The 26,158-nt window shown below is 32.1% G+C and overlaps 1 protein-coding gene across 1 annotated transcript in view; it reads right to left on the reverse strand.

The window, feature by feature from the left end:
- LOC108359174 (protein wingless-like) overlaps positions 1-15,324 on the reverse strand; it is a 96,513-nt gene extending 81,189 nt beyond the window's left edge. Inside the window, exon 1 of the mRNA XM_017610894.1 lies at positions 14,476-15,324. Coding sequence (XP_017466383.1) covers positions 14,476-14,579 — 104 coding nt within the window. The 5' untranslated portion in view covers positions 14,580-15,324. The remainder of the gene's footprint in view (positions 1-14,475) is intronic.
- Positions 15,325-26,158: the final 10,834 nt, after the last annotated feature.

Consider the following 26,158-nt stretch of genomic DNA (forward strand, 5'->3'; position numbering starts at 1 on the left):
GCATAGGCAACTGGCTGAGTCAGTGGGATCGTCGGTTCGAATCCTACTGAAAGAAGTCTGATGAGGAAATGTGGTGATTTCCGAAATAGCTATCACTTCTACCATTTTTTCAAATTGTTGCTTTTCCACAATAAAAATTTTCATTTAAAACGGCCTCGAGCTCAATATAAATTGTTGAATTTTATTTTTTTGATCAAAAGTAATCGTTATTCTTTGATTTTGATGTTTTCGATCATTTTTAATCGTTATTTTATAATTTTTATTTTTTCGATCATTTTTAATCGATATTTTATGAAAATAATCGGTAATCTGATATTTTTATTTTTTCGATCATTTATGATTTTTATTTTTTCGATCATATTTTCAGGGTTAAACTCATCTGATCCTAGAAAAAAAAAATAAAAAATTGTAGTGTCGATAATTAAAAAGCAACAAATGTAGATTTAAGCATGGGCGTAGGTGGGGGTTCTCGAGGAAAATTAAAACAAAACGGATTTTAGTCATTGTACGTGATTGCATTCTTTATACTAGTGATAGTGTATTTACTAAATATTAAAAAAGTGTTTAACATATTATGTTATAGTAAATAACCAAGTATTATGTACTTACGAATTTTGTCACTAAATACCGAGTATGATATCATCTAAACACTGTATTTGTACTTACTGAGTAAATGTATGTTATTTGAGTGTGATAGCTCCACATCTTCCTTGGAACCCCCTTAATTTAGAGATTAAAATACCACTTTGCATTCCAGCTTCATCGCTTTATGTAAAAAATGCATTCTTCTGAAAAAGGTTTTTGGGTTATACATATATATTTATTAAGTAAAATATTGCAACGCGTTTAAAAGTAATAATTTCGAAGAGAGTTGCCAACTACTTACAAATTTCAATTATATGGTATGTATATATTAAAAGCCTTGGACTATTGCAACCTTTTAAAAAAATAAATCAATTATTACAAAATGGATATCAATCGGGATGGTTTTGAAAAGCTTTATTTATAAATTTAACTTAACACAGAGTTGCAACCAGGTTAAAAAATCAAGTTCAATTTGAATGCGGGGAATTAGCTAATAGAAATATATATCACCATGTAAGTGCCGAAAGGGGTTGAGGAAGGGAGTAATTTGAAAATATTTTGCCACTTGTTGCAAAAGTCGAATTTAGTTAACTTGTCCATAAGGTATGTGGAATATAAAAATATTGGTGTCAAATGAAGTAGTGTTAGGAAATCTTTAGTTTGAGCAATTTGAATGTCTGAAGGGGTTTGCCACATGCTTAAAAAGTAACATTCACATTTTTTTAATAAGTTTGCTGAATTATTTAAAGATGGGTATCAATCGAAATGGGATTGAAAAGACTTTACTTCTGAAATATATTTAGAAGGGTTGCCATATCTTTAAAAAAGCAAATTCAACTTGAGTTAAGGCATTTAGATAACAGAAATACATACATACATATCGTCATTTAGAGTACAAACCCGCGTGTAAACAAAATGCAGAACGACGATACGCGGCTTTGTATTTTAAACGACGGTATGTATCACAATATGGGTGTCAGACAAAGAAGTTTAAAAATTGAATAGTTTGAAAATTATTTTAAGAGGACTACCACCTGTTTAAAAAGTCGAACTAAGTTAACTATTACAAAGGTTATATGAAATATTAAAATATGAGAAACGAAAGAAATTTATGAATTAATTAGGCTTTCCACCTTGTCGTAAAGTCATATTGATCTAACTACGTATATGAACTATACGAGAAGGTATTTTTTTTTTTAACCTTAGATTTGCACCGGTCTTTCGAATTAAAAAAAAAGAGATCAAATTACAAATCTTGGCCTGCGGATGTGCGATAAAGTTTTATTTTTTTGAATTTAGAACTTTTTATCGGTACGGGGAGACTTGAACTTTGATGAAATTTAAAACCGACACAATGCCTGTCTTCACTCAGAAATGGTTACCCAGATTTAGGTGATATATGGCACCCGGATCGCATATCACTCTGACAAACATTTCGAATATTTTTTAGGTTGTTCAATTGCAATTTCGGGCGTTTTAACGCCATATGGGTTCACTAGTAAATACAGTGAAACCCGCTTAAGTACCCCCCCGCTTAAGTACCCGCTTTAGTAACCAACATTTTTGGGCACCGTGAATATTTTAATGTAATCTGAAGAAAATCCCTCTCTTAAGTACCTCCCCGCTTATTTACCCAACCCGTCTAAGTACCTAAATTTGTTGTACCCCATTTACCATTTCACTTATAATTTTCCCCTTTTAAGTGCTCTCACAACACGTTCGGCAAAAACAATTCTAAAAAATCAACGGTAATTTTTAGCCACTTGAAACTTGCACATTATTACACTAAAACTGAATGGGGTATAAACACTTTTGAGAAAAAAGTTTGATATTTGATGAAAATTTGATGAATTTTTTTTTTATCGTTCTAAAAAATTTTAAGCTTAGGTTTATATAATATTTGTTAGGGAATGAATTGTGTTTTTATTGAAAACTCCTAAAAATTAATAAATAAGCACAAGTGGCAAACAACATCATTTTGAATTTGGTCCGAAATCATAGATATATCCAACCTGTATGTATGTATAAATATGGATAATCAATGAATTTAAAGGATTGAATTCTTGAAAATACTACATAGCATTGCTTTATCGATTTTTTATAAAGATTTTGTTTATGTGTTTAAATGGTGCGGGGTTTACTGTAAATAAAAACTGAATAGAAAATACTTAGCAACACTTAATGTACTTAAGCGGTACTTTAATACAGGGGTCTTCAATAACTTTAAGTTACTGAGCTAAACGTCCACAACGTCAATACCAATTACAACATCGTTCTCAGAATGGCGCAAAACACTCCAACCCCAAACTAACAAACGAACAAGGATACCAACCTACAGATGAGCAAATGCAGAAAGCAGTGCATGAATGACGATCCATTTTTGCCCTGTTGGTTTTTACTGAGACCACACTTGCTATGAAAATTTTGGGGGTTGTGCTTCCAAGAATTCTGTGTTTATTGTAAGTGAGCCATAGAGATGTTTTGTTGTATTTTGAACGGGAAATCTTTGCACGCCCTGGTCAAGCACTCATATTATCAGGGAAATTTTTTTAGGTATTCTCACAAAATTGCGCGGTGGGAGTACAAAGAAATAATCCCCGCACCCTAATATATACATATATGTACATACCTAGCTTTTTACATAGTAAGTATACATACAATTACCCCAACTTTCCACTAACTGTTCTTTCGTTACCTAATTTTTCCCCTTAAAACCCCGAGGATAAGCTTTTGGCTTTGAGCAGTGGCTTAAGTAAATTAACTAGAGTTAGTTCAATCAATGCAATATATGTACGCTGTTGAGTTTTCTTCTTGCTTCTCCAAATTAAAGAGATATGAGCTATGAGATAAAGCGGAGTTGAAGGCATGCAAGTGCGACAAATTTAAAAAGACATTTCATAGCAAAACATTCTGATCTTCACTTTGAGTATACCTTAGACAGACATCTAGTATTTGCTTTCTGGTAAATTTATTGTGGTATTTAAAATACTACCATAGTGACAGACATTAACTTAGTATTTCAGTGTCAAATCATATGTTTCTGAAGAACAACACATAGGAATAAAAATTCAAAAATATTTCAAAAATTGCTTATATATATATTGCATGAAAACTTACGGTATAAACTGTTGGCTTCAATCGCGTGAAAAGTTAAATTATTTTTTTATTAAATGAGCAGCTGACATCTGTAATTTTTGGGTATGTTCAGGGCGAAATGTCCATTCACAATGGATAATAAGACAAAATTACAACCTCGGAAAGTTGTATTATTTCTACGCACGTAGTGTATTTGGTGACATACATATGGTATTTTTGAAATGTTACGAAGATATACCAGATGTCTGTCCCCGTTATTAACATTAACCCAAAACTCTTTCAAAGACACAGATTCAAATGTGTGAAAAATAATCTGACAAAGCTTTCAGGTGATTTACAAACATTTCATTTGGCGATTCACCACGTTCCTTGTGGAAAGTTGTATATAACCCTTTGGCTACAGCGGCCAACAACACATACCGGTCAGAAAAAAACTGTCTAGCGCAAGCTCAACGCTCTTATCGCACTCAGTACGGCAATCATACCAACTACGAGTACATATCGTCGCCTGGGTAAAAGATTGTCGTAAGCGCCATTTTGACGGTTTTTAGTTCTAGATGCAGTTATATATATTGAAATAAGGTCTTTCGATTGGTGTTATCAGTTTTTAGATATCTCCTTTAGTTTCCGAGATATTGACTACAATTTTTTCGGTACTTTAATAAAAATTTAGTAAGTGATGCAGCCATATTAAAATAATAAATATCTTAAAAATGGCGCTCTCCATTTATGGATATCTCCTTTAGTTTCCGAGATATTGAGTAAAAATTGTCGTTAATTTGGTAAAAATTTGGATCTCATTTTGTCGTATTTCATACAAAGTGGCTACCAAATTGTGGACAAATGACGCTCACGACAAAATTTTACTAAATAAAATCCTTCATAAACTCAAAACTAATTAACAATTAACATTAAGAAATAAATAATTTAAGAAGTTTGTGAACTAGTAACATTTTCAGAGACTTTGGAGAAAATCTATTTTTGCGTTTTTGAGAAATTGCATTCCAAACTTCAATCGCGATTTCCCACAACCTGCCGAAATTAACATACGACAATCTTTTACCCAGGCGACGATATGTATACTTGAAAATAGATAATTGCGTCTCGGTCAAGCTGTCTATAGAACTTTTCTTTCTGTGTGCAACCCAAACCGACCGCCTTGCTTATTCATATCAAAATTAGTTTCGCGGAACCCGGTGACTTTATATATATATGGGCAAATCTAAAAACTAGGTACACTCTCCAAAAAAAAAAAATAAACATTTTAAATTTGTGAGCACACGTATGTTTTATATATCATTTTATTCGTATTCTCTTAGTAAATCGATTAATATAATTGTAATTCATTTTCCTCTTGTGCTTCAAAAGTTAGACGAGGAATAAACATGAAATAGAAAACAAAAGAATAAGCTGGGTTCAAATTACGTTGTTCAAGTTGTAAATTTTGAGCAAAGATTTTGAAAGCTGAACTCACTTAATTGGGACACTCTAAATTCAATGGCATCCCCCCGTCTTACCAGATTGGCTCCAGTTTTCGAGATAACGGTATTTGAAAATTTGATTAAATTTAAACTATTCTACAAATAACTCCCACAGTTTTGAAGTTATTTTACTAAAATTTTGCACATAACGGTGTTTTAATATTACCTTAATTATTCCTTAAAACTATCGAAATAGGTACACTTTAACGTATAGCCCCAATACAACTGATTACTCAGATATGTGTTTTTGCGCTATAACGCGTGCTATATGTTAAATCGAACCTATACTAAATTTTAACCTGTTTATTTCGATGATTTTATGGAATAGTTAGGGTAATAGTAAAAAACGGTTATGTGCAAAATTTTAGTAAAATATCTTCAAAACTCAGGGACTTTTTTATAAAATAGTTAAAATTTAAGCAAAGTTTCAAGTACCACTATCTCGAAAAGTGGAGCCAATAGGGTAAAACTGAGGACGACATTGAATTTTAGAAGGCTCCAATTAAGTAAGAGCAACTATCAGAACATTTGTCGAGAAAAAGTTGCTTTGATACCACTCTCAAAATATTCTGACTATAAGAAGTAGCATCATTAAAAGTAGTAAATCAGGGTTTTTACCAGGGACCGCAAATAACGATTATCCTTTGAAATTTCAACCCAAAAAATCACGCGGAAAGGGAAATCCTACGTGCATAAGGAGTAAACCAATATATTTCTTATTACTCGGAGTACATTCAGCGGCACTGATTTTTATTTTTTAATTTTTACTTATAAAAATCAAGTTTAATCATTTTATTTTGAGTTTTATTTTTTACTCAGAAAATAATCGCTACGTTTTAAGTTTTATTTTTTGCTCGGAAAATAATGGTTACGTTTTAATTGTTTTTTTTTGCTCGGAAAATAATGGTTACGTTTTAAGTTTTATTTTTTGATCGGAAAATAATCGTTACGTTTTAAGTTTTATTTTTTGCTCGGAAAATAATTGTTATTTCTTGAGTTTTATTTTTTGCTCAGAAAATAAAACTTAATTTTTGCGTATGCTTATGCGCATGCGTAAATAGACAGGGGGCGGCTGCATTGAACCTTTAACGCCACTGTGGAGTGGGTAATGAAAATACAGATACCAGNGCGTGCTATATGTTAAATCGAACCTATACTAAATTTTAACCTGTTTATTTCGATGATTTTATGGAATAGTTAGGGTAATAGTAAAAAACGGTTATGTGCAAAATTTTAGTAAAATATCTTCAAAACTCAGGGACTTTTTTATAAAATAGTTAAAATTTAAGCAAAGTTTCAAGTACCACTATCTCGAAAAGTGGAGCCAATAGGGTAAAACTGAGGACGACATTGAATTTTAGAAGGCTCCAATTAAGTAAGAGCAACTATCAGAACATTTGTCGAGAAAAAGTTGCTTTGATACCACTCTCAAAATATTCTGACTATAAGAAGTAGCATCATTAAAAGTAGTAAATCAGGGTTTTTACCAGGGACCGCAAATAACGATTATCCTTTGAAATTTCAACCCAAAAAATCACGCGGAAAGGGAAATCCTACGTGCATAAGGAGTAAACCAATATATTTCTTATTACTCGGAGTACATTCAGCGGCACTGATTTTTATTTTTTAATTTTTACTTATAAAAATCAAGTTTAATCATTTTATTTTGAGTTTTATTTTTTACTCAGAAAATAATCGCTACGTTTTAAGTTTTATTTTTTGCTCGGAAAATAATGGTTACGTTTTAATTGTTTTTTTTTGCTCGGAAAATAATGGTTACGTTTTAAGTTTTATTTTTTGATCGGAAAATAATCGTTACGTTTTAAGTTTTATTTTTTGCTCGGAAAATAATTGTTATTTCTTGAGTTTTATTTTTTGCTCAGAAAATAAAACTTAATTTTTGCGTATGCTTATGCGCATGCGTAAATAGACAGGGGGCGGCTGCATTGAACCTTTAACGCCACTGTGGAGTGGGTAATGAAAATACAGATACCAGGGCAGAAACGAAGAGAACCACATTTCTAAAGAAAAAGTGCAAAAAAGCGCATACCCATCATGTTTGTTTACCATACGTGTGTGTGTGTTGCACTTGACACTTGACACTTAAACTTGTTTTGTTTTTCGAACCGTTGAACCGAACCGAAACCCCGGTTCAAAGGCCAAAAAACCGCTTTNACATTGAATTTTAGAAGGCTCCAATTAAGTAAGAGCAACTATCAGAACATTTGTCGAGAAAAAGTTGCTTTGATACCACTCTCAAAATATTCTGACTATAAGAAGTAGCATCATTAAAAGTAGTAAATCAGGGTTTTTACCAGGGACCGCAAATAACGATTATCCTTTGAAATTTCAACCCAAAAAATCACGCGGAAAGGGAAATCCTACGTGCATAAGGAGTAAACCAATATATTTCTTATTACTCGGAGTACATTCAGCGGCACTGATTTTTATTTTTTAATTTTTACTTATAAAAATCAAGTTTAATCATTTTATTTTGAGTTTTATTTTTTACTCAGAAAATAATCGCTACGTTTTAAGTTTTATTTTTTGCTCGGAAAATAATGGTTACGTTTTAATTGTTTTTTTTTGCTCGGAAAATAATGGTTACGTTTTAAGTTTTATTTTTTGATCGGAAAATAATCGTTACGTTTTAAGTTTTATTTTTTGCTCGGAAAATAATTGTTATTTCTTGAGTTTTATTTTTTGCTCAGAAAATAAAACTTAATTTTTGCGTATGCTTATGCGCATGCGTAAATAGACAGGGGGCGGCTGCATTGAACCTTTAACGCCACTGTGGAGTGGGTAATGAAAATACAGATACCAGGGCAGAAACGAAGAGAACCACATTTCTAAAGAAAAAGTGCAAAAAAGCGCATACCCATCATGTTTGTTTACCATACGTGTGTGTGTGTTGCACTTGACACTTGACACTTAAACTTGTTTTGTTTTTCGAACCGTTGAACCGAACCGAAACCCCGGTTCAAAGGCCAAAAAACCGCTTTGACAAACCAATCCAAAAGTGCAAAAACGGTTCGAACCGCTGAACCGAACCAAACAAATTTTTCATCCGGTTCACGTCCCTGATTAAAGATGATCGAAAAAATAAAAATCACAAAAATAACGATTAGAAAGGATCGATAAAATAAAAATCATATAATAACGATTAAAAATGATCTAAAAAATAAAAATCATAAAGTAACGATTAAAGATAATCAAAAAAATAAAAATCACAAAATAAAGATTAAAATGATCGAAAAAATAAAAGCCATAAAATAACGATTAAAAATTACCGAAAAAATAAAAATCAAAACAAAACGATTAAATTTTGATTTTTATTATAAAAATCATAACGGTTACGGTCTCTGGTTTAAAGAATCAGGCTTTCTTCGCTTGCAAAGAAAAGTTCCGGAACAAACATTTTTAGTAAATCTATATTCTGTCGAAATCCGCAATAAGATCTAAATTATTTATGTTACATTTGTCCTCACCGTGCCAGGCCATTTCTGGAAAATTCTTCCATTAAAAAAAGTTAAGAAACGAACGTTGTTTACGAAGGGATATTCTGGCGAAATCCGAAAAAATCTGCGTTTTGTTAACTTTAGTCTTAAAGTTTCCCCGCCTATTTCTACGGGTTTGCTGTATTGAAGAAAATGTTTCCAGAACCAATCGCGATAAGCGCCATTTTGGCGATTTTCAGTTATAGGCAGTGTTGCCACTCACTGCATTTATTTTGTAGCAAAAAATGTAGCAAACCTTAGTAAAATGTAGCCGATCTTTTTTTAAGCCTGCAGTTATATTTAGAGAATACCCCGCCTCAGTTTCTTTATTTAATCAACAATATTGTTTTGTTACATATGAAAAATATCTACATTAGTCAGTCCATTATTTTGAGTATATAATATATAATATATATACAGAGCGTTCAGAAATTTAGTGGTCAAACTTTGGGTATTTGGGACTCAAAAATAAGCCAAACATTCCTAAAGGAATGTTCCCCATTTTGGTTTCCCAAGGAGATAATCCATTACTATTATCCCGTAATTACCGTGCAAAAATTATACATTAACGCAATATAAGGATATTCCTTATGATAAAATGTGCGAAACATTGCCTAAGGTGTCCCCTCAAACACCACAATCACTCACTCACATCAGGGGGAGGTTCTTTTTGATGAAACAACATTCATATCATGCATCAAAAAGTGCGATAGCGATTCGAAAATTGTCGCTGATACTATGTCTCCATTATGAGATTTAATGCAGATTTAGCCCTCTGACGAGATTTAACGTAAAATCATTTAAAATGTACCGTATAAAATTAAATCTCGAAAGGTAGTAGATAAATACAATTTGTTTGGTGCGGCAACCACAAATTCACATGCAATAAGTCAAATGACATTTGTATTTTGCAATATACAGTTGCGAACATTGATATCTAGCCTATTAAAAAAGCATGAATTTTCGGATTTTTAGGCGTGTTTGCACTTTGGTTAGTATTAGAGGCAAATTATTAATATTTACATAACTTTCGTTGTAATAAATTAAGAAGATACACTGAAAATAAAATCTGCGTAAATATAACGAAAACTTGCGTACATCTTACGTCGTTGATTGTACAAAACCATATTCGTACATACTATGAAAATATGAGGCATCAGATCTTTAGTACATTTTACGAATGTATTCGCACTATTTACTAACGAATTTAGTACTATTTATTGAAGAATTTCGTGCTATTTCTTATTTTTTTACGAAATTTTTGTAAAATGCACAGAAATAATTCGTATATTTAACGAAATTATCTTCGTAAAATCTGCGCTTGTTTCGTAGAAAGTGCGATTGCCTTCATTCTCCACACTGTAAAAAACATACTATGAATTATAACACAACACTTTTATTTTGTTTTTATCGTTAATTTTAAGCGTTTTTGTTTAACAAAATGTTTTGCAAAAACGCTTAACATTAATGATTAAAATATAATGAAAGTGTTGTGGTATAATTTGAGTCATGTTTTTCATAGTGTTAATAATAAAATTAATCATACATTCTACGAAAGAAGAAAAATTATTTTATGACTACACTATAGTTTAAAATTAATAAAAAAGATTATTTTACCTATAATAAAACTTAAGTCTTTTATTTATATGCATACGAATAGGTTCTATACTACATATTTTGTTTATTGCTTGGGCTGCATTCAATGAAGTATATTGATGCAAAATGTCAAATATAATAAGATATAAAATATTAAAGAATACAAAAAATACTGATTTTACTTTCTTAAACATTATAATATTTTTATGTAGGGATACTTGACAGATTCGCAGCTTCATCGATGTTTGTTTCCTTGACGACTATAAATTAAAGGAAAATTATAAGGCGTCTGAAAAGTAAGTTTTAGTGAAAAAGCATACATGTACTTACTTTTCATTCATTTCATTAAGTAGTGCTCCTGGCTTAGGCTTGCCGTTGATAGGTAACTGATGAAATTGCCAATTTATCAAGTCCCACATTGCAGCGCAAGGCGCAGCCTAGGCGATGTTAAAAACATTGTATGCTTCAAAGCATAGTATATCCACAGCTTTAATATTTAATTTTGTATTGTATTTTTATCCCTTTTTAAAAAGATTAAAATTATATTATACGTCTCACAGCAGCCAAGTAATTCCGCAGTACAAGTAATGACACGCGATACATAAAAATATGTTGAAATATTAAACTGACGAAAATTTAGTAAATTGTCGAAAATATTCGTATGTTGTACGAATTTAAAAAGCATGTTTCTGCATTAGTACTTAATACGAAAGTATTAACTAAATTGTACGAATGCAGAATTGTATATTTCGTAAATTTTGAAACCATGTAAATATTACGAATGCCTTCCTACAATATACAAAATTATTCGTACAGAGATTTGTTCAGTGCTCAACGAATGTGTTTCGTAAAATAAATGTAAGATTTCGTAAACTGTACTGAAAAAATACCTTACGAAAGTCCTTTCGTTATATTTACGTGTGGTTCGTAAAATATTGTTTCGTTGTGAAAAATGTGTTCATATTATGAACGAAAGTTTCGTACATTGTACAAAAACTGAGACTACGAAAGTTTTTCGTAGCACTTTTACGAAATTTTATTTTCAGTGTATTAGCTGTGATTTTTTACATGCATATACATCTACGCTAAACGTGTAAAGAAACCATCTTCGGCAATTTCCCTTTCAAAACAAGTAATTTTGATTTTATCGACAACTATTCATAAACGCACGTAAAGTTTGTCGTTTAGAGCTCCATACCATTTTTAAGCTCAGATACGTGTGCGTGTAAAAAAACGCGCCTATTATTTTAAAACTAAGAATTCAGAAAAAATGTTTTATGACAATGAGTCAAACTTCCTGAAACGGGCCACTAAAAACTAAGTAGAAGTAAATCCTTAAAATATTCTTTGAAAATTTAAATTTTTCGCAAATTTATTCATAAAAGAATTTTTGACCTTCTTTTCATTAATTTTATATATAAATTGCTATATTTCCGTAAATATTCAATGAAAAATAACCAAATATTAATGGTGTATTCAGAGAAAGTACCAGAATCGAAAAAAATATTCATATTGGAAAAATTTTATTTTTTAATACTATTAAATAATAATAAATTTCCCAATACTGACAATTTAACTCACTTCTCCTTGTGTTAAACAAAAAAAAATTTACGATCTTATTCTATAAAGTATACACTAACAACTCGTGCAAAAATATTTTAGTGCAATCTATCCCATAAAAAAGTACGAATGCTTAAACATTATCGTGGATACGCGAAACCACTACCGACGTTGGAATGCAGCGCCGATAAACCTGGGCCCGTTCGTCGTTGCATGCTTACGTTTTAAAAAGCATATAGGTATATTATTATAACATATGTTAATGATTCTTACGATTAATTCTTTATATTAATAACTAGCTTTTACCCGCGGTTTTCACCCCACGTTTTTATACAAACATGAAAAATACTTTATCTAAAGATATTATACTCCCTTTCTGCTCTGAAATAGCACAAACGGAAATAACGCAAAATTTGCTTTATTTCACTTTTAAATTCGAAATAATACCAAAATCTGAGTTTTGCTTTATTTCCAACAAGGTTTGGAAATAAAACAAATTTTGCCTTATTTCCCTTTGCTTATTTATACTATTTGTAAAAAAAAATCAGTTTACTGACAGAAGCAAAAAGAACTTTGTTTATTCCAAAAATACAATTAAACCAAGGCACATTGAAGAGGTAATATCAGTATAGCAGCTGATTTGATTTTTTTCAAATTATTTGTTCTCGAAAATGTCAAATATTTTACATTTCTTCTCACAAAAATTCTTAATTGTTAAAATCTATTTGCATGTGAAACATTTTCCATACAAAACCAGCGATTAAATAGCAGCTTTTGGAAAGCTCGCCCAACTCAGCAGCACAACCGCTGATTACTGGGCCTGGCACAGGATGGATCAATGCTTCGAGAAGCGAACCAATTTACTAAGAAAGCAACAAGTTTCATTTTTTCAATTTAAATTTTTTAACTTTTTCGTATTTCGCATGGCACGCTTTGATGTAGAAGAAAAAAATCAGAACAGTTTTTGGCACGTTCGATACCAGAAGCAACAACAAAATACAGGCAAATGTTGTTTTTGCTCAAATGCTCTAAACCTGTTTGATAGGCCTTCAATTAAACAAAAAATGTGATATAATTCATATGAAGAAAGTAATATTCACAAAATATTTTTACTTATGAAAAGTCTAACAAAATATAGGAAAAGCATCGTCTTTAAAAACTGCTCCGCATATTGGACATAGCGCTTTTGTATGAATTTTTTCTGCATGCTTTTTAATATGTTATAAACATTGCTGGAAAACCTTAAAATGTTTGCATGGAACCATGTCGCAATAAACAGATGAAGTAATAAAACGGCTTTCTCGCTTTATTTTCTGACATTCGGCTGCCTTATAGTCACATTTTATAGGCAAATTTTCAAATAAAGCAGTGGCACCTGGTAAATTCCACTATGGGTGGGATGCATGCAATAACTCCATACACAATAATTCCCATTACTTGGACATTAATAAAAAGCAGTTTCAGAAGTGAACTAGTTTTATTTTATCATTTTTCCTTTTTCTAAACGGTTATAATGCCACCAGTACATAATTGCGAAAGGAGGGGAGGGGCGGGGGACGCGAGCGCGACGTCGAACTCTGCGCGGCGCGGGGCGGCGCGCGAAAGCGGACTGCCGCGACGCCGGGCACTTTCAAAACTTTATACTTACAAATCCGTCCATTTAGCTTATTCATGTATTACTTTTTGTCAAATGTAACTGTAGTCTTAATAAATAAATCTCTCAATGGAGCCATAGTATAACTGGTTATAGAATCTTATCTGTGTGAGAAATTGGATAGGGATGAGCAATGTGATTGGGATGAGAAATTTGGTAGGGCTGAGCAGTTAAAATATCCATTAAAGGTAAAACACAACGCACTAAAGCTATGAACACCATCATACTTCAATTCTCTTCTTTTTTGAATATGCAGAAAAGTTTTTAAAGCTGTAGCCTTAACGAAATTGTAGCCATTTCAGAATTTATGTAGCATTGTAGCTTTTCATTTTAAATGTAGCAATTTTGCTACAATTGTAGCCAAACGGCAAGGCTGGATAGATGCAGTTACATATCTAAAAAAAGGGGCCTTTTCATTGGTACCAACAGTTTTTGGATTTCTCCTTCAGTTTTCGGGATATTGACTAAAATTTTATCGGTAATATAGTACAAATTGAGTTAAAATGCAGAACCACTCAACTAATCAAGATCTTGCAAATGGCGTTATCATTTTTTATTTATTTTCCTTCGTTTCCGAGATATTGAATAAAAAGTATCAATTTAGTAAAAAATGTTATCACATTTTGTCGTATGTCATAAAATGTGTCTGCAAAAATGTTAACAAATGTCACATTCGTCAAAATTTTACTAAAGAAAATCCTTCAAAAACAATTAACAATAAACAATAAATATGAAATGATTTAAGGATAACTGAACTAGTAACATTCTCCGAAACTTTGGAGAAAATCTGTCGTAGCGTATTTTGAGAAATTGCATTCCAAACTTCAACCGCGATTTCCCTAAACTTGGCGAAAGTAACATACGACAATTAGTTATCCATGCGACGGACTTAAAAGAATGCATACAAAAGACTTAAGGAACGAACTCTAAGTAAGAGATTATTATTGATATCAACAGCTTTCCAATTCAACATATAAATGTGTTTCGGTATTAGTTTTGTGCTTACCACCACATTGATCCTCTTCCTCGTCCCGGTTTCTGTTTACTTTCCGTAGCTGTGTTTGTACATAATACAATCAAACATAAGTAGAGAAATTGTGATAAATCCATCGTTTTAATTTACTTTCTCGAATTATGATGAAATATTTCGTTAAAATTTTTCTGTTATCGAACAAGTCATGCGTTCAAATTTGATTCATCTGATGCCTCTTTCGTGATATTGTTTAGGTTTTTTGAATGTTTATTTATATATGTACATATATATGTATACATATGTACATACAAACAATTTTAGCGTGTATTTCACGTTGAATTGGCGCACGTTAACAAATATATTTCGCGAATTTGAAGCACATATCGTACTTAACTGAGCACTTAACTTAACTTATCGTACTTAACTGCAGCTGATTTGGGAACACAATATGAAAACTGTATTGGTCACTAAGTGTGGTTTCGTCCCAGGTATGGGGTTATTTCTTTAAATAAAACTATAAATTCAAACCGATTTTTTTTGTAGTTTATCAGCTGCGAGCAATTAGTTTTCAAATATACATACATTCAAATATTATATAGCTATGTATAACGTATTTGCGTATGCAAACTAATTGACCACCATAAGTAAAACACAAGGAAATTTTTGCATTTGTAGAATTTCTCTGTATTAAAGCAGTTCAAATTTACGGTTAGAGCGCGTAACTATCTGTTTTAAGTAATAATTCGCAGCCAAACACTTAATGTTTGCTAGCACGAGCAATACTACTACCCGGCTCGATGATATCGCCAAACTGACAATGAAATTTTTTGGTCTCACGTTCTTTGCTTCAATTCACAAATGAGGTTGGTAATATCCTCGTCATCGCATTCGTGAGTACAACGACATCTTCGTTATATGCTGCTTGTAGTATTTCTTTATGGAAACTAAGTCGTACTACCTAAGTTGTTATTGCACTGAATGATCATCAGAGTTGTTTAATTGAACAACGTGTGAGAAAAGGACAAAAAATTTGAAGAAAGTAATGGGGCACACTTTTATGTGCGAGAGTGAGACAAACATAGCTTAGCTCTTTTTAACTAGTGAGTGATCAGTAGCCAATCGTTTGTGTATATAAACTAGATGTGGCCCAATAATAACCCCGCACAATTTGGAGAGTTTACGAGAGTGTTGGTAACTATATTTGACTGTCGGAAAGTGTAGGGCATTCATTTACATACTATGACTGTGTTTGTATTCTTACATACATATGTATGTATGTAAGCATGCTGATCTATAGGTACGGTGACCATACGTCCTGTATTATACGGGACAGTCCTCTTTTTATCGTCGTTGGTCCTGGTAATTTATTTATTTCATACGGGACGCCAAATGTTGGTGGTCCCATACTAATCTGGTTAAGATCCGATCAGTGTATCATGAGATATATATATATATTTTTTTTTTATATGAGAGTTGAAGTCGGTTTTTTTTGTTAAAAATTACTTGTTATTTTTAAGTCTGGACGTTTGCGATTCGAATCAAGGACCACATACATATGTTTTTGAAGTTATAATTTTGCGGATAAAAACTGGGTAGTTTTGAGTATGAATCGAAAATAGACGTTAATGATTATTGCTAAAAATTTCTAAAAGAAATTTCACTAGTATTTAGCTTTTCAAACGATCCTTTCAACGCATTTCACGCTGAATATTCAGTAAAGCAGCTGATTTTACTTTTTTCGAGAATTTCGTATTTAAATTGTCACTTTTGCTCAGATTTTACTTTAAAATTTCAAACTTCGTTTACGTATATGGATTCCGAAGCCCACAAAAAATATATATAATATATATATATATATGTATATATTATTATGAAAAGACTTCAATTATATAAGTCTTAAAATAATAGTTATCGATGACTTTAAAAAAATTTCTCACACATATTATTATCAAAAGACTTCTAATTCTTACGAAAATTTGTATGACTTTTTTAAAACTCTACCATGGAATAATTATTATTATGGGTCTCTGATTGAACCAGATTTTTAAAATCCTCTAGCTTTTGTGGAAAAAATTAGCAAAATTAAGTCCCGTATTCGGCTGCCATAATTATGGTCACCGTATCTATAGGTGATCGTAATGAGGAATAGTGATGATATTTATGTTAAATAGTTCTGATCAGATTTTTATGATACTTCGGGTTATAGACTGCAAGTAGTACATGCGTATATATGCATGAAGCGTTTAAACCTGTATGTATTTGTAAATGTACATATTATATCGTTTTCTAGCTTACCAATATGCATAAGTAAAAGTAAGTAGGTAAATCATTGTTAGGGCCGTTTTCTCAAGTAACCTGTAACTTCAAAGCTCACTTTATATTTAAATGTTGCATTAAGATTTATGATTGTGTCTAGAGTAAAGCATTTTATTAATGGTTTTAAATTGGTATACGCCCAAAAACATACATACGTCAAAAACCGATAATATAAATGCTTAACTTTAGACATAGCTTTATTTTTAATCAAACCTATAAATATGAACTGAGCTTTAAAGTTAAAGGTTACTTCAGAAAGCGGCCCTTAATATTACACAGCCATATACAATATATTCCATGGAATACAAATTCGTGTTTAATATTAATAAGTACTAGCTTTTGCCGGCGGACCCGCCCGCGTAATATACGGTTTAACGCTAAATATGTTGTCAAATAGTTCAGCTACACCTAATAATAATATAATAGATTCACGCTTACACATATATATGTTGGCGTTTGGCCAAGCTTGTCCTCTGATTTTTGGCGTGCGCCTCGATGTTGTCACACAAAGAGGAGGGACCTATAGTTTTACGACGACTCCGAACGGCAGAAATACAATCGGTTAATTGCCATTGCCTGCCGAGGGCGACCAGTATTAGAAAAAACGTTTTTTTTAACCGACTCAGTGTGCACAAGGGTATAATAACTTTGTTCACATAACGGTTGTTCGTAACAGGCAAAATGAATCGATATAAATAGATGTAGACAAATGTATACATAAATTATCAGAATGCAAAAAAAAAATCGATTAAGCGGTGACTGTCCGTCCGTCCATCTGTGCACACGATAACTCGAGTAAAAATTGAGATATCTTAAGTGCTCATTTACACACGGCGATTTTTGTTGCCGCAACTCGATGTTTGTAGGAGAGAAAGCGACGAGGAAAGGAGAGGGGCACCGAGTTGCTCGTGCTCGGGCAACACGCTTTCTGCTCTCGTTCGTCTGTGTAAACGAAACTCGGTATGTTTATTTCTTTTCAGCGTAGGATGGACAGTATTGAAAATTGGCGATCTCAGACAATAACCACGCCTACCTCCCACTCAAAATTGATATTTACAAAGATTTTTAGACGAAAAATAAGAATATTGTAAATTTTTGGGAAATATGCGTAGCCACGCCCACTTATGATTACATGTGTATATCTCGGTAACCCCTCCACCAATTCCCTCCAAACTTGACACGGTTGTTGGCCTTGGTACCAGGGTGTCCAGATTGTTTAAAAAAAGCGCAGTTTCTGAAAAAAATCGCCAAAAATTGCCTTTTTTTTAATAAAATTCATCAAATCGATTTAACAAATATTCTATTTCTTCTTAAAACCAAGCGAATTTAATACCTCCAGAGGGCAATAATAAATAACACAAATCACTTATATAATAGTGATGTACAGAAAATTTTCTTTAAAAATACGCATACTTTTTAAAAATATTTGCTTCAACACATTTTGCAATAGGACTGCGCAATTATTAAATTTGCACAATCTGATTTTAAGAGCTCGGCGCTAAGAATTAAATACAAACTTATAATAAGGCGAGATGGGCTATGCAACAATTTCTCAAAAATCACCTGTAGCGTCTAAAGGATTTACATTTCTGTTGTTGTCATATATTGAGCTATTCAACCCTGATAACATACATATAAAACTTTATTCTACTATTGAATTAAGGCTTTTCAACCTCATCCTATTTCGAATCTCAGTTTTTGTTGAATTCATTACGGAAAGACGCGCTTAACAAATCATGTGAGTGCGGCAAGGATAAAAATATGAATTTACTTATTTTTCCAAACATTTTATTGCCTGTTGCGGTTTTAAATCCGTAAGCAATTATCCAAAATTCTTCAGAGTCGGATGGAATGGCTCTGAGAAAAGTTGTCCCATGGGAAATTTAAAAGATTTAAATATTCAGTTCTCGCTGCTTTTCTTTCCTTCAAAGTCAAATAGTGGATTTGCAGGCACCTGAAACTCGCCCTCCGTGATTCACATACTTTTCTGTTCACAAAATCAAAGCTTTTTTAAAGTTATATAATTGACTAGGTAATCGCTTCAAAAGTTCTTCAATTAGGGTGTTTAAACATTTTTGAGAGTATTTTAATATGCTTCTTAAGTCAAGTTTATCACGCAGTTCATTAGCATCTTCTGTAAAATTATCGTGGAAAAATAAGTTTTGTATATTTTTATAATCGGAAAAAATTTATGTTAAGGGAAAAAATGGTCTAAAATCGCCAATGGCGATTTTCTAAATTTTCACGCGCAAATATCAAAAAAAAATCGCCAAATTGGCGCGAAATCGCCAAATCTGGACACTTTGCTTGGTACAACATATCAAATGGCTGAAAATTTCTAAAATGGGATAATAACCATGCCTACATCCCATATAACGGTAATTTTCAGAAATACGAAATCCTTCGATAAATCAGTAAATACTGAAGCTAATTTATTCAAAATTGATGTTTGCAATAAATCTTTAGCACAAAATACGTTTATAACAAAATTTGGGAAAATGGGCGTGGCACCGCTCACTTATGACCACATATGTGTACCTCGGTAACCGTTCGAGAAAATTGTAACAAACTCGGAATGATTATTGGGCTTTCCACATAAAAGCAAAACGCTGAAAATGATTGAAATCTGATTCAAATTACACCCGCTTTTTATATAATTGTAAATTTCAGAAATGCTTGAAACTTCGATATTTCGAAATTTAAGGATGCTAATTTACACAAAATTTATACTAACAACATTTCCTTGAAAAGAAGTAATATTACTGTGGAATTTTGTAAAATGGGCGTGATACCGCCCACATATAACTATACAAGTTTATCGAAGATGTTTGAAATAGGGATAAACCAACCCCTGCTTATCATGTAGGGGTAGTTTTCAGAAAGGTGAAAAAAAACTATATTTAATAATTGCGCCAGGTATCTTACTTAGACTTAGACTTAGTCTTTTTTACTGGTTTATTTTTTTGTATGTATGTTATAACATAACTTTGGACCACGTTAACCGATTTTTATAAGCTTTTTGAAGGAAAGGTGTTACCTCACAGGTGGTCCCATATTTATTTGGTTTAAATCCGATCATTGGATCATAAAGAAACTAACGTTAATCTTAAGTTTTTATATGGGAATTGAAGTCGGTTTTGTTTTTAGCACAGAAATTAGTTGTTGTTTATCATTTGATATTGGATTGAAACATGATAAAAACGTTACAAGGTAAATTCATTCTCTTAATTTGTCGGCCATGATTTTTTTCCGATGTTTTCCAGCATTTTAAACTCATATAAAATTGAAAAAATTAAATTGTTCACAATTGTTGTTGTTTGAGTTTGAAAATGGGAATGTGTGTGTGAGTTTGAGTTTTGAATTTTTAAATTATATTGCTGGCAAACGTCAGACTGCCTCTCAATGGTTTTACCTTGTTATTTTTTTTATCATGGGTTGAACCCATGGTACAATAATTACAGGTATTATCTTCCCAGAGAGTTTTGCTTCACATCGAAATTCGTGCTCCCTTATTTTATTTTGACGCAGTTCAGTGTTGATTCCATGATACAAATATTTAAAGGTAGTTTCATTTCTTCTTCTTATCAGCCATTGCTCCCATTTGACGTAAACTGTGACTTTTGACGTTGTCTTTTAAATTGAAGCTACCATATTCTTTGAAGAAACTAAAAAGTGGTTTTTTACTTAAAAAAAAATAAAATATGCCAAATTATTTCAAGGAATATATTTTGAGCATCATTTTATAGCGAGCTTTTAGTGGTTTATTTCTAAAACGAATTATAAAACGGAAGGCTAGTAAAATACTCCTATTGCATTGCGTAATGCACATGGATAATCTATTTGTTTATGCAATTATTTTCATCATTATTTAATACGATTAGCTGCATATTTCGCCACGTGCATGGTAACTTCACCAAGGTGTTGTTTGCTTGTTCCAACAGCCTTTCGGCGGAAAATTTTCAGCCTCGTGACGGATGTGCCCAATCTAAGCGAAACGCTGCACCAGCAGCAGTTTATCTGTCTATAAACTATAACAAGGAGCTCTAAGAATTTGTAAATTTTTTTACCTCCCTCTAAGTTTATGCTTCCATAGTGCTTTCATTGACGATAAGCTACTTTTTAACTATTCCTTTGTTCATAATAAAAATAATAGATTGGCGCTTACACATATGTTAGTGTTTGGCCGAGCTTCTCCTCGGACTTGTGGCGTGCGCCTTGATGTATTCACACAAATCGGAGGGACCTACAGTTTTACGCCGACGCCGAACGGCGATTGTATTTTTATGGGAAGCTGTTTTTCATGGCAGAAATACACTCGGAGATTTGCCATTACCTGTCGAGGGACGACCGCTGTTAAGAAAAAACGTTTTTTTTGCGATGTTGGTTTGACCAGGACTTGAACCCAGCTGTTGATGAGTGAAAGCGCGCACTGCTTACCACTACATCACAGCGGCCGACATATTTGTTCATATGTCCTCTAAAAAGGATCCAAATTAAAGTAACATCCTAATATCTATAATAATATCTCATGGAACACTGCATATAATGTCAATTTTTTTGCGGTAAGCTAATTAAAGGTATTTTAAATTAATACTCACTTATTAACAGCTATGCTAATACGATGAATTAAGTTAATTTACCTTGCGTGTTGTTATTTTTTAATACATAAAAAGTCCTTTAAAAAGTAATAAAATTTCCAAAACAATAATTTGTTGAGGTGGCAGTGAAACTCGAGCAATTTACGAAAAGTATAAACGTCATAAGCACAGTTTATGTAACAAAATTTCAAAGTGAAAATACCTTCTTTTTTTGAATCATGGTTGATTCTCTTACTTTTATTTGGCTTTGCTTTTTGTTTTCGCTCAATTTATTTTTTATAATTTTCCAAAACAAAAAAAAACGTTTAAAATGAAGTGAGCCATACAAATTTTGAATTTGAATTTATTTACTAAGCAAATATTTTTTTTGGCTTTTGCAAATTAAACAAATCCTCTGCAAGAAGGTTTGTTTAAAAAAATACGTGTACATGCGTGGTATATGGGGTATGGAAATATCCCTTTTACCTAGCAGCAGTGGCGTAGCCAGGGGGGGATAGATCCCCCCCTTCGTCATTGAACTACAATTATTTACTTTTGAATTAATAACACAATACAATTTTATCCTTTGATTTAAATTTTTTTTTTATTTCAGACGGATGACAAATTATCTTTTAATGAATATATGAGTAGTCCACTTGCAAACAGCGTTATGTGATTTTATAAAAGTAAACCATAAATTAAAAAAAAAACGTCTACGACAACAAGTAACATCCGAACTGTATCTTTTTTTATTACCTGAAAATTTGGATAAATAAGAGCCTAATACCATTAAAAAAATAAAATTGCAGTATGGTAGATTTGCAAATTTTATATTTAAAAATTTAATATTGCAAGTTTTGAAACAGTAACTTTTACATAGCTAGCTTTTTTTAGCTTTTCGCGTTCTCTCCTCTAGGAAGATTGGTTTGCTTCTTTTTTGCGACCTCTTCCACTAGGCACCGAAACTACCACGTTTTCTTGCAGTTTTCTAAGTTCATACGAAGAGGAGACATTTGAAAGTGTATAAATAAGTATTATAGCGACTTTTGCAAGAGTAGTTAACATTTCATGCTATTTTTTTCAGATTATAGAAACATTTTTCACTCTGCTGTTGGTGGACATGAAACCCACCAAAAACTAAAAATCTAAAAAAAAATTTACATAACGCACTTTGCAAGTGGACTACTCAATTGTTGAATATGCTATCTTATTTGTCCCTTCTTTTTATACCATTAAGGAGCGGCTGAATGGTTTAACGATGTTAGCGGTACATAATGATGTGCCGATTACAACACAAGAAGTAATTGAAAAAATGTGTGTTAAGCAACGAAGATTAAAAATCGCTTTATAAGTAATAAGATTTTGTAGACTTGTACATAAATAAATGTAAATAGATACGCGTAAATATATAAATATGCAGATATATTCAAAGTGTAAAAACTGAAGTGTATACTAACGAAACTTCTACAAAACAAAACTGGACTACACACTAATTAATTAAAATGGTGTAGTAATTTAATTTTTTTAATTTAAATAAAGCATGAACTCCCCAGGGAATAACCGAGTAGACAAAAAATATATAACGGTAGAAATGGCACATACATACATATATGAAAGAATGCCCACAGGCGACGCACTATAGGCAAAACACGAGTTTTTTTTTTAAATCGTAGATTTTCGCTTAGAAAAGAGATAATAGAATGCAGCATTTAACCCTTTAAAGCAGAGTCTGTCATATATGAAACGCTTTTTAACTCTATCAAGGCAGAGGAAAAAGATTCTCAATATGCTTTTGAACGTGCTTTTTCTCATGTTGACGTAGATATTAATCGTAGAAAATTGTTCCATAGTAAAATAATAATAAAAAAAAATAAATAAAAAAATAATATTAAAAATAAATAAAAAATAAAAATAAATAAAAAGTACGTTGAAAACATATTGAGAACCATTTTGCCTCTGCCTTGAAAGGGTTAAAAAGCGTTTCATATATGACAGACTCTGCATTAAAGGGTTAAATGCTGCACTTTCGTAAAGATATCGACCAGTATAACCATTTTTGTTATATACATTTTTTTGTGAAAGCTGATAGTTTACGAGTTATTAGAGTTTAAAGGTAGCTTTTCTTTTTCCAATCTGGCCACTCGGGTACAGCATCCAATGTCCCAAAAATCGGGTCTTAAGATAAAATAAAGAGAAATCTTTCCGAAACAGTGCTAATGGTGTATTAAATATAGTGTTTTCTAGTGGAATGGGAGCCAAAATCCAAAATGAAAAAAAGTGAAATTTTGAACGGTATTTTGAGGGTCAAGTTATTGTTCTTCTCTATAGTTTTCCTATATTATATGATCATTTATCTTCACGATAAAAAATTTTTCATTCCATTATCTCTTTTCTAAGCGAAGATCTACGATTTTGAAAAAAAACTCGTGTTTTGCCTATAGTGCGACGCCCCTAGCCATTGTGTATCACAACTTTAAGTTATCGATGCAAATTTTTTAAATCCCCCCCTTCGCCAAATCCTGGCTACGCCACTGCCTAGCAGTAAACCTTTTAGTGTGGGCAACAATGAGGTTTTTCAAATAAGGCAGATCGGAATATGCGCTCTCTGGGAAGACAATACCTGTAATTATTCTACCATGGGTTGAACCATGGTGGAATTATATACCTACAGGTCATGATACAAAAATTTGAAGGTAAAACCGCTGCGACCATGATACAAAAAAGAAGGTAGTTCCATTTAATGACATTCGTTGTTGTTGTTAACCATTTGACTTATAATAAAATTATGACATTTCATCAAATTCATGCTACCTGAGCACTAGAAAAAATATTTTTTTTTAAAGCAGAAGATTTTATCAGTACATTAAAAGATGTGGAATATGATGGACTTGAAAATTGTGCCGGCTACATAGTTTCGAAAATGGGGTTGATGACTAGGTTTCCGAACGCATGAGAAAGTGATCAAAATTATACTTCCATATCGTCGTTTAAAGTACAAAACCGCGTATCGTCGTTCTGAAAAACCGCGTAACTGACATTTTTTGCCAAAAATCGGATTTGTTCACACAAGCTCTTGGCTCAAGCCTGAAATATACTAGCCAGAAATGTGATTGCTTTATAAAAAAGATAACCCTTTTGAAATATGAGTGTTTTTACTCTCTAGAAAATAATTTATGCAACGTCATATGGCAGTTTTGCATTTTGTTGATACGCGGTTTTGTACTTTATACGACGATATGTTAATTGTTTATCGGAGGGCGGTCTGTTCAAGCCGACTTCAAGTTTTTTGTATACATTAGAAACTTTAAGTTCAAAATTTGTGAAAGCTAATTTTTTGCAAAATCTGATGAGAAATTTAAAAGTGAATTTGAACCTAAATATAAAAAGTTTTTTTTGGGAAGAACATTCTTTAGAATTAGATTTTTAGATCGCAAGATTGCATTCAAAATAAGAAAACGAAAAAATAACAGCATAATGCGCGCGTGGTTTTTATTCAGCCTTATCATGAGTTTCATTTTCTCCTAACCGGTTCGCTTTTCACTTTTCACATGGTTTTACTATGGGCGGATGACAAATTTTCGAGTGAATTTTTTTTCAGGCGAAAATCAGAATAGGGCAGATTATAAAATAAATAGAACAATTACGATAAAGTCTTCAATAGTCTATATTTTATATATTTTTAATAAAAATAGTGCGAGCTACGTAAGTATAAAAAATTACCAAGTACTGATGATGGTTTTTGATTTGAAATATTATTTCATTGGTATAAATATTGGAAGGAAAATACTTTATTTATTGTCTTAAAATTACCAAAGTGCCAAGGCCGATGATAATACTTACAATTTATGAAACTTCAAAAAATTGTATTATGCGCCAAAAGTTGTATCATGGCTGAGACATAGTGAAATAATATAATGGCTGCGTTTCTTTATACATTCCGGATAATCCCATTTCACAGCCGGAATAAACAGAATGCGTTTGAAATATACGTTGACATATCATCAGGAACGTTCTAAAGAATAAGTAAACAAAAAAGTTTATTCCAAACGTTCAGAATGAATAAAGAAATGCAGCCAAAGTGTAACAGGTAACTGACGTCTTCATATTTGAAAGCAAAATTTAATTTTGTTATTATTTTTTCTTTCATTTCTGGTGTTAACCCTTGGTTTTGTTGCATACCACTGTCCAATTTGTGCTTAGATCCTCAACCTTCCGGACTGAAAACACCAATACTACAACGCTATGTGTGCTTTTGCACAAACTGCAAGAATTTCTTGGCATTTTTTCTTTAGTTTTTTATTCAAATAAAAAAAAATACATAAGTTCTCACTCAAAAGGGTTAACGTGAAAGTCAAATCAAAAAAAATTTTCTGATAATAAATTGTCAAATAAGATTACCGGAATAGAATGTCATTGTCACTTGATATTTTTATTATTACCTTCCTTTTATTAGTTCGGGATGTAGCGATTTCTATTCTCAATGAATCAGAATGAAAAGAGAAATCGATTAAGCGGCGACTGTCTGTCCGTCCGTCCGTCTGTGCACACGATAATTCGAGTAAAAATTGAGATATCTTAACGAAACTTGGTACGTGGACTTCTTTTGGGCGTAGGACAGATGGTATTGAAAATGGGCGAAATCGGACAATAACCACGCCTACCTCCCATATAACGGTTATTTTCAGAAATACGAAAAGTGCGATATTTTAGTAACTACTACAGATAATTCACTCAAAATTGATATTTACAATGAGTTTTAGACGAAAAATAAGGATATTAAAACATTTTGGAAAATGGGCGTAGCCACGCCCACTTATGGTTAC

Source organism: Rhagoletis zephyria, unplaced genomic scaffold (genome assembly GCF_001687245.7).
Source record: "Rhagoletis zephyria isolate East Lansing unplaced genomic scaffold, Rhagoletis_zephyria_1.1 Rzeph_scaffold_00352, whole genome shotgun sequence".
Lineage (NCBI taxonomy): Eukaryota > Metazoa > Arthropoda > Insecta > Diptera > Tephritidae > Rhagoletis > Rhagoletis zephyria.